General features: G+C 34.0%; 1 protein-coding gene across 3 annotated transcripts in view; it reads right to left on the reverse strand.

Moving 5' to 3' along the window:
* CNTNAP2 (contactin associated protein 2) overlaps nucleotides 1–9,772 on the reverse strand; it is a 1,137,498-nt gene that overhangs the window by 171,374 nt on the left and 956,352 nt on the right. For all 3 annotated transcript variants that reach the window (XM_035319470.1, XM_035319471.1, XM_035319472.1), the window contains one exon: nucleotides 938–1,065. In XM_035319470.1, the coding sequence (XP_035175361.1) occupies nucleotides 938–1,065 (128 nt within the window). The remainder of the gene's footprint in view (nucleotides 1–937; nucleotides 1,066–9,772) is intronic.

A 9,772-nucleotide genomic window follows, 5' to 3' on the forward strand; every position in this document is an offset into this window, starting at 1 on the left:
TCACCAGAGCCAAGTACAGGGGGACAATCACTTCCCTGGACCTGCTGGCCATGCTGTTTCTTATGCAAGCCAGGATGCTGCTGGCCTTCTTGGCCGCCTGAGCACACTGCTGGCTCATATTCAGTCGACTGTCAACCAAAACTCCCAGGCCCTTCTTTGCCAGGCAGCTTTCTAACCACACATCTCCCAGCCTGTAGCTCTGTTTGGGGTTGTTGTGCCCCAGGTGCAGGACCCGGCACTTGACCTTGTTGAACTTCATACCGTTGGCCTTGACCCATCGGTCCAGCCTATCCAAATCCTCCTGCAGAGCCTTCCTACCCTCGAGCAGATCGACACACACACTTAATGTGGTGTCATCTGCAAACTTGCTGAGGGCGCACTCGAACCCCTCGTCCAGATCACCGATGAAGATGTTAAAGAGGACTGGCCCCAGTACCGAGCCCTGGGGGACTCCACTAGTGACTGGACTCCAACTGGATTTGACTCCATTCACGACAAGCTGTAAACACAATTTACAGCAAAAAGTTTTGCCATCATGCTACTATTTATACCCCATAAACACAGTTTACAGTGATATGCCTAGCAATGCTAATGGCATTGACAACAGCACTCAACAGAACCACAGACATTGAAAGATATTCTTATGCAGTCTATATCACTGTTTATATCTATATAAACTTAGTTGAATAACCAAGTTGCCACATTTGCCATAAAAAAAATTAATCCACATTTTAAAAGCAAATATGAATAATTATACATGCAGTTACATAGATAAAATGTCTCAAAATACATCATGCTTCCATAGAAAAGGTCTCTGACTAGAAAATCACTTGCCAAAATTTGAATGGGGAATCTACAATATTAAAATTTAGCTTTTTTTTTTCCTCTTTCCTACCCATGATCCCATGATTAAGTGGAAGAAAATTAACCAACTTACGATCTCCTTGACAACGCACAGGACCCACAGATATCTTGGCTTCAGACCCAGGCCGGTCAATGTCTCCAACAACAACTTGACTCACAGGTAGGTGTTCTTTGTATGACAACATCCCAGTGTCTTTTCTCCTGAATTATAAGAAAGCAGTTGTGAAATACATAAAAATAGTTTGCTTCATCACAATTGTTGCCAATGAACTAATGCAATAATTACACCAGTAAAATGTTATCCTCCAAAAATTTGTCCCAAGTGACATCAGCTTGATTAATATACCAATAAACGCATTTGTTTACTGGAAAATGAATGGATAGCAGGTACACAGTCAGAGGAGCAGTTTTTGGCATGGCCTGTCCTGGATTCAGCTGGAATTCTTTGAGTCTTCCTGCTTTCCAAGCTGACCAGCTCCAAAGTAGTCGGTAACAGTTTGCTGTTGATTTCTTTGCTGTGAATGGGAACACAAGTAAAACTTCCTCAGGTGTCTTCTTTGCTCCAGCTGATGACAGTTACTGTCCTAATGATAAGACCTCTGCATACCAAGGAAATAGTGTTTCTTTTAAATTTAATATTCTAGTATTATCTAAAAGAGAGATATGGAAGGCTAATTGTTTGAAAAGGCTTATTATGTTTGTCCTGTTATTTTTAACACTGACTAAGTCCCAAAATCTAAATATGTGAATCTAAACATGAGTATTCAGCTACTCCTCAAATCCCATTTACGTTGGTAAGCTCCCTAAAATTTGATTTATAGTAATGTAGAAACTCCTTGTCTCAACTGCAGTGAGTAACTCAGTGTCTTTTTCATGCCCAGTTCAAAACATTATGCACTGATACAACATTTAGTCTTTATCATTTCAGGAGCTGAATACAGTTGACACGTTGAAGGCTGTTTCTTCCAAATAGAAAATAAAACAAACCAAATTTAATTAGGTATCTCATCTCTCAGTTACTGTTTGTTTTTTTATTTCTTTGTTTTTTGACATAAACACGTGGAAAATGAAAAGTATCCACACAGGGACACAGGAAAAAAGCACTATACATTTTAACAAAAAAGAAAGTAAGAGGAAGTGTAATGATTTTTTTTTTTTTTCTTTTTTTAATCAACAATAGCACAGGATGAAGGATGAAGTCAGTATCTAGAAAAGATACTCTAACTTATATGATTTCATGATCTGACTCATTAAATTGCTAATAACTGGGAAGCACTGCAGGGATTTCAAGATCTGTGGTAACATTCAGAGTTTTACATTAGCACAGTCTCCAGTCACAATCCTCACTAGGTCCTTCTGAAAATATGGAAATTATGACACTGGTGGTTTTTATTTTTATTTTATTTTATTTTATTTGTATTGTTTTGTTTTTTAGTGCAACTAAAGGAATTAAGAAAAAATCATCACATTTTTGAATGACAGCTAATTGGAAGTGGTGTCTCTTCTCTGTGATGAGGGAGTAATTAGAGATTTAATTACTAGAGCTTTTCAAACACTACATGTCTGTTTTCCTTAGCTGTATGTTCTTCCCCTTCAGAGCACTTCCCTTTCTCCCTGGAACCTTTATATTGCAGAGATCATTAACTATGTTTGGACACAGCTAGACCAGGTGCTATGAACACAGGTCAGCAAGGCTGTTACAGGGGACTACTAAAAAGGAAAGAAAATGGAGGGAAACCCTCACAGCTTCTTTTGCAGATTGTTCTAGGTTGCATTTTTCATCTATAAGTTGCAATACACTTTACAGATGTTTCATTATCATAAATTTGGAGACCAGAGATATAAGAGGAAGGAGATTAAAGAACTTTCCATATAAGAAAGAAAAGAGGTAACAAAGCCAGGTATGAAGTCCTAATCTTCCATCTCTGTTAAAGGGATCAATAGGAACCACTCCCTTCTGATAGAGGATACAATCACTTTACATTTTGTGAGATCTTCCTCTGAGACTGGCTTTCTCTGCTGATTGCTGCTCTTTCAAATAATGCTTTATTTAGAACAAAGAATTCTTCAAAGTGTAGTAACAAGTATTGGCTTTCTTCTTATTTCATTCTCCTCTCACAGAAAGAGCTAATACTTCTGCTGCAAATAAGGATGTATAAGGCCAGTCCTTTTCTTATTGACAGTAACTTTTACCTCATTTAAAGGAAATAAAAAGTAGTAATGATTTTCATCCTCTTCTTCATTGATCATGTTTCTAATCATTTTAATATTTTATTTGTGCACTTAATTATATGGTCATTTTAAAACTGTTGTCATGAAAATAAAGCTAAATATTACAGTTATTTTCTGGAATAGCTCTGTTTTCTGACAATTGGTTTCTTGTCTCATCACTGTAGAAAAGGCATTCTCCCCTGCAAAAGAATTGTTATTGAGTGGTGGGAATACTAGACTGAGTAGAGAAGAATTTATTGTCTTCAACAAAAGCTGAGTAGTTTTTTTTTTTTTTAAAAAAAAAAAAGATGATAACTTTTGTTACTCCAGCCATGCACTAAAAAAAAAACGAATACTTTTCAGAAACTAAGTGGCTCTTTTATGATTTTCAAAGGTACCTGTAGTTCCTCCGGACATACTAATCAGTTCTGACAAAGTCAAAAAATTTATAAATCGAAGACTGATTATAATGCTTGTCTTTGTACTACATATTTAGAAATAATCACAGCTGGAATACTCAGTTCCAAGAAGTGATAATGTTTCCACCAGTATCTAAAGATTTTTCACATTAAGAGGGTGAAGAAAGTCTCTGAAGTTTTTTCTCACCAAAGAAAATCCCCTTAAGAGAATAAAGATTGAATTCAGAGTGTGTCATATTTCTGCTAATAGCCAAATGGGAGATGAATGAATCTGATCAAATCCTGTAATTATTACCAGGAGATATTGATGAAATCTCTGTGTAATTTTATATTTCTAATTTTTGTTCCTATATATAACAGTCTGCAAAGTGCTTCAGGGTACCTTTGAATGAAAGCAGAAGATATTAGTATAAGATTTATCATTGTTTTGATTAAGATCATCTACTTACTATTTATAAGCATTCTGTGGTATGGAAAGAAGAAATGCATTATGCATGTATCAGCAAATGACATATTCAAAGTAATGATAAAATTCTGTATTGCTATTAATTTGTTTATATAATATTTTTATACAAACAGACTTCTGATACTGGAGTATTTTTTTTCTCCAATTTTGTTAGACATCACTTAATTATCTGTCCAGTCCTACACAGGAGAAAACATAAAGAATATACTACAGGTAGGAATGGACTTACAGAGATATGCTTGCATGACCTGAGCAACTTGAATTGTTTTGAGAATATGAAACAAACAAACAAACAAAAATATATATTGGATTGAAACAGCTGTGTTAAGCATTTATGAATTAATTATTAGTAGTGACTTGAAGAATACAAACTCCCAATTATTCCCATTTAGAATATATAAAATAGTTTACCTCTCACAAGAACCCATACTGTAATACCCAAATTTCCATAATTTTGAGAGACATTAAACAGTTTAGTCCAGCAAATATCTGAATATTTGAATATGAATTATATGAATATCTGAAAATGAATCTCTAAAAATAAAAATCACAAAGGGTACAGATATGCCAAGTATTAATGCTTTCTTTCTTCCAAAAATATCTAGCAATAATTTTATTTACACTAGAACTGTTAAGAAAAGTTAATATTACAGAGTATTTCATGAACAATGCAATTTTGGCAGCAGCACTAATAAACTGGAAGTGAATTACTTGGAAATATGTAAACTGTAATTAACAGGATTAAAAAGATTGTAAACAAAAGATAGGAGTTAAGAAGAACTAGATAACTTTGGAAACGTACTGATGAAATTTACTTTGTATACTTTTTGCATACTTTTACTTAGTATGCTTTATGTGCATACTAAGCAGCACAAGAACCGTACTTTCAGATTCACCCTATTCCAAGGGCTCTGCCCTATTTATGAATTGTATAGTGATACCAATATACTCTAGGCTGAAAACTTCTATTCCCACTTGAAATGACTGTTCTCATGGATTCTTATAGATCCCTTGTGCCTTTCCCATGACTTGTTACTGCAGGCACCCTTATACATTAAGCTGGAGCTAATGACACCTCTGATTTGGCTGCCAAGGGGTATTATGGAACATTTCTCATTACTATATGGGAACTTAAAAACTGATGGAAAATCATAACTCGATTCTGTATATATTTATATTTTCATACTGACATTGGAAAGGCTGAAGTCCTATGAAATTTGCTGTTCTCATATTCCTAATAACAGAAGAAGAAGCTTCAACTCTTACAATCAAAACTGATCTTAAGATAATTAAGCTTATTCTCCAGCATACAGGCAAAAAATGGAGGAGCAAAGTGCCATCAACGTTTTTGCATCATGCACTTTGTTACAATGATGTCAGATTTACCAAAGAGAACATTTAATAATAGGTGGTTTTAACAGTTTTTTGTTGCTGTTTTTGTTTTTTGTTTTGTGTGTGTGTATGCAACTCCTATGTGCAGACTGTTAGAGATGGACAAAACAAGGGTTTTTAAGGGGCTGTTTCAGTGGTAAATGCAAAAGAAAAACAGAGAAGCAGTTCAGGTTATTATAATTTATTTATTTATTTTTTTTTTTTTTTGGAAAGCTGTAAGTTCCTGAAAATCTAAACTATATAAAAAAAGACTATCTCATCCTAGCACCCAAATTTCAAAAAATTACAGATTACATAAGCAAGTCCATTCTTTGACATTATTACTGAAGAGAAATTATACTGAAGACATGATGTTGATGGTGCAGCAAACACAAGTAATTCCTGTTAGAAATTAGAAAAGATTGAATAGGTTAAATGATCTTAATACACATGCCTCATATTCACAAAAAGTCGCACCAACAGAATGATGAACTAATTTAAGATATCTTCACTGATAATGAATTGTACAAGAAAAAAAATACATTTAGCACAAGTCACTTAAGTTCCTTTGAAGAACTTCAAAATTTATTTTTTTCAAATTGACCAGTTCCAATTAGCTATGCAAAGGCAGGTTTAATTCGCACTTTTTCCTTGGAATGAAACTTAGATCTCTTTCTCCACTTTATAGACCATCTATCCCTCCCCTGGCTTTTTGGCTGAAAAAGTTTTAAAATTGCATTAGAAAATAAATTTGCCCATTTGGACACCTCTCAGATTTTATAATCCGGTAACACCAACCCTTTTAATTAAAAAATCCAAGTTAATTTGAATTATTATAAACATTATTTTGAGGATTATATATATTTTTTTTGGTGATTAGGTGATGTGTAAAGTATGCGATTTTCTAATTTTCTAATTAAAAAAAAATCTAATTTAAAAACTGAAGCATTATTATTATTTTTTTTAATATACATTTGCATGCATTTTCATATATCCAAATGCTTTGTAGTTAACATAGTGACTTTTAGTAATAAGAACTGTAACATTTTATTGTATGAATGCTAAAAGCAGTTATCTAATGAAATGTATTTTTAACATCTGTACTATCGAATATACTACTGTAAGACCTATGCAGTTATGTGATGAATTCTTTATTTATTCTACTATCTATAAGCCTTTGGATCATTTCCAATCAAACTATCAGACCAAATGTGCTTCAGCCAGCATTTTGTAAGGCACAAAGATATGTATTGGAAAAAATATTAAAAAATCTCAGAGCAGCAGCTTGGGGGTTTCATTTCTTGGACTTCTTGACAACTTTGACAGTTTTATTTTGTATGACTGAATAAGCTAAATAAAAATAATTGAGTATGGCATGACAAAATAACAGATGGCTATAGTTAATGTTGACTTCAGCCCATGTATGCCTATTGACTTCAGTAAGGTTCTAAAGTACATAATTTAGTGTTGAATTTGGTCCAGAAATCTTAATGAAGAATGGGGACTTAGTGCACCTAGAACATTTCTGAAAAAAAATGGTCACATAAAATTTACCATTCCTCCCATCTTTTCAGTAGCATTTCCTGTAGAGTTCATCCTACACTTATGCATATTCCTCCTACAACACTTAAACCAAATTATGCTTCACATAAAGTTACCATGTAGAACATAAGAGTGCAGTGATTTAGCTAACCTCTTCATTGCTTCTATAGCTACAATACACAATATTTTTGGGAAAAATCTAAGTTAATCACACCTTGGAACAGAGTGCTCAATTAGATAACTTCATAAAATCTTCATGCATATGTTAAGTAGGTAGGCTCTACCGTCCAAATTCGCATCTTCTGGTCAGCATTTTTCATGCTTATCCTCTCTTTTGTCTTTATATTCCAAACTATTGTTTTGGTTGGGATTGCTTATTCTTATTATAGATGATATCTCAGCCCTTTTACCCTTACTTTTCAGTTTCTGTGAAATAAAGGTTGTTAGTAAGAATAAAGATGTCTCATATGAAAAATGTGGTATTCAGTTGTGTTTGGTTCTGCTTTCTGTAAAAAAGTAAAGTTATCCTACTTTTGTATCACGTGACATTTTGGAAAACAGAAAGTTTACATTACTTGCTATCATCTTATAGGAAGTAAGAGTACCAGCATCCTTTTTCTCAATAATAAACTATCTAAATAGCCAAGAAAAGAGACAAAAAAAAAAAAAAAGGGAAAATAATGTTATATATTAATATACACAGAAATAAAGTTATATACCATTACAAGTAAAATTCCATGAGAATTTGCTATTCAGCTATTTATTTCCTTTCTGTAAAGACCCCAACCAGGTATTGAATGATTTTTAAGAAAAGTTAGGTGTATGAGGTTATTTTTCAGTAAGTTCTTTCTGGTTTGAACTGAACTCAAGCTTTAATTCTAATAATCACAAATCTTGTTTTCTTTATCTATAATCAATTCTCATTCTTTAAACATTGTATTTTCATGGTATTACAGATGATCTACTACTTGTCTCCCCTCAGTAGACCTCAGGTCCCCTTTAGTTCTTAGTCAGAAGTAACTCTCACATTATAGTTTATATTTTTCTCCAGTTTTAGCCCCAGAAGATTGTTTCCCATTTATTTTTGTGGGTGTGTGGAAGAACAGAAACCCATAAGAGTGAGTACTCTCAAAGGAGAGCTTACCCCATCAGGACAGGACAATTTTATCTAGTCTGTATTATGTAGCATACACCTTGCGCATCTGTAGCTCCTCACTCAGCATGAGGACCTCTAGGCTGACTAGTTAAGACTGCCCTCCAGAGTTGGAATTAGTGATCCTTTTTTACTTCCTTCTTACCTAATAAATAGAAAAGTTGCTTCTAACTGTAAAGTTAATAATAAAAGTGTTTTCCAAACAAATTCTCTCAATAGAGTGAAGTCATCAGCTTTTGTTCTTGATTGTTTGTTTTGTTTGACCTATGAAAGGTAAACCCTTCAAATTAACCGGTAACTACAAAAGAGGTTAGGAACAAACACCTATTTCAAACTTTAAGCTATGCCAGAGACAAATGGAAGAAGGACTTTATAACAGCCATTGTCAAAACAAACAAACAAACAAAAAAACCACCGAAACCAAACAACAACAACAACAACACCAAAGTGAGTGATTATCTACAAATTGTGTTATAAACATGATGTATAATGTTTCTACATCTACTGGGGAAGGAAAGTGGTGTCTCATACCACGAAAGTGCTTTAGTTAGAGGAAGAATTAAATATCCATCTACAAAGCATTTTAAATGTACCCACAGTCATCAGAAATAATTATATGAAACTGAATGCTCCACGATATACAAGCACATTTAAAGCAATGGTGCAGCATAGATAGAGGTAATTAACAGTTTTTTTTTTTTTTTCTTTTTTTCTTCTTTTTCTTTTTCTTTTTCATTACGGAAACACTCTAATATAAAGTATAAGTAAAACATAAATACTTGTCACTTTCCCTCTGCTTGTAAACAGACACATATGTCTGCAAATTACTTTCATTGCAACTGCTCTTTCTTTTAGTGCTCTTGCTAAAAAGACAAATAACCTTATTTTATAATGCTATGCAAATTTTACCATAAATTAATTTTCTTACATCCTTTTCATATTTTTATCATACCACTGCCTCTTGTTTGCATATGTGTATATCCACACACGTACTACAGCAAGAGTTGACATCAGTAAGGATGTTAAACAGGGTATTTACTAAAGTTTTAAAAAATTGCATTTGTGTAATATGTACAAATGTGTCACCTCCAGAGGCAGTTGCATTCTGCAGGGCTGTGGCCAGTGAATATCTTGGAGGCACTGCATTTACTCCCAGCATTATGAGACAACTGAGTGACTGAGATTAGGACTTGAGCTATAGGGAAGATACAATATAATTTTTCCTAAATATCAGGCCAAATGCAGACACCCTTGCTTAGAAAAATCTGAATTTTGCTGTGAGTTTTACTAACTGCAGAGTGCCAAATATTTGTCTAATTTTGTTGACTGCACTTATACAAGTGTATTGGGTCTTGCTGGGATGGAGTTAACTTTCCTCAAAGCAGCTCATTTACGGCTGAGCTTTACATGTGTGGCTAGAATGGTGTTGAGAATGCACCTACTGCAAAGGTCAGCAGGCTTGGGTTAGGAAGATGTTTTGGGGAGACATCACTGGGATAGCTGACCCGAGCAGCAGCTAAAGTGTTATTCCATACCATATGACATTATGTTAAGCAATAAAAATTATGCAAAAGGAGGAAGAGGCCCCCTCATTTATTAAAAATGTGTTTATCTTCCATGCATGCAACTGCTACATGTACTGAGGCCCTGGCCCTGCTTATTGGGAAATATCTGGACACCACCTGGATAGGAAGTGCAGAATCTTTTTTTTTTTTTTTTTTTTTTTTTTTTTTTTTTTTTTTTTTC

Source organism: Oxyura jamaicensis, chromosome 2 (genome assembly GCF_011077185.1).
Source record: "Oxyura jamaicensis isolate SHBP4307 breed ruddy duck chromosome 2, BPBGC_Ojam_1.0, whole genome shotgun sequence".
NCBI classification, from domain to species: domain Eukaryota; kingdom Metazoa; phylum Chordata; class Aves; order Anseriformes; family Anatidae; genus Oxyura; species Oxyura jamaicensis.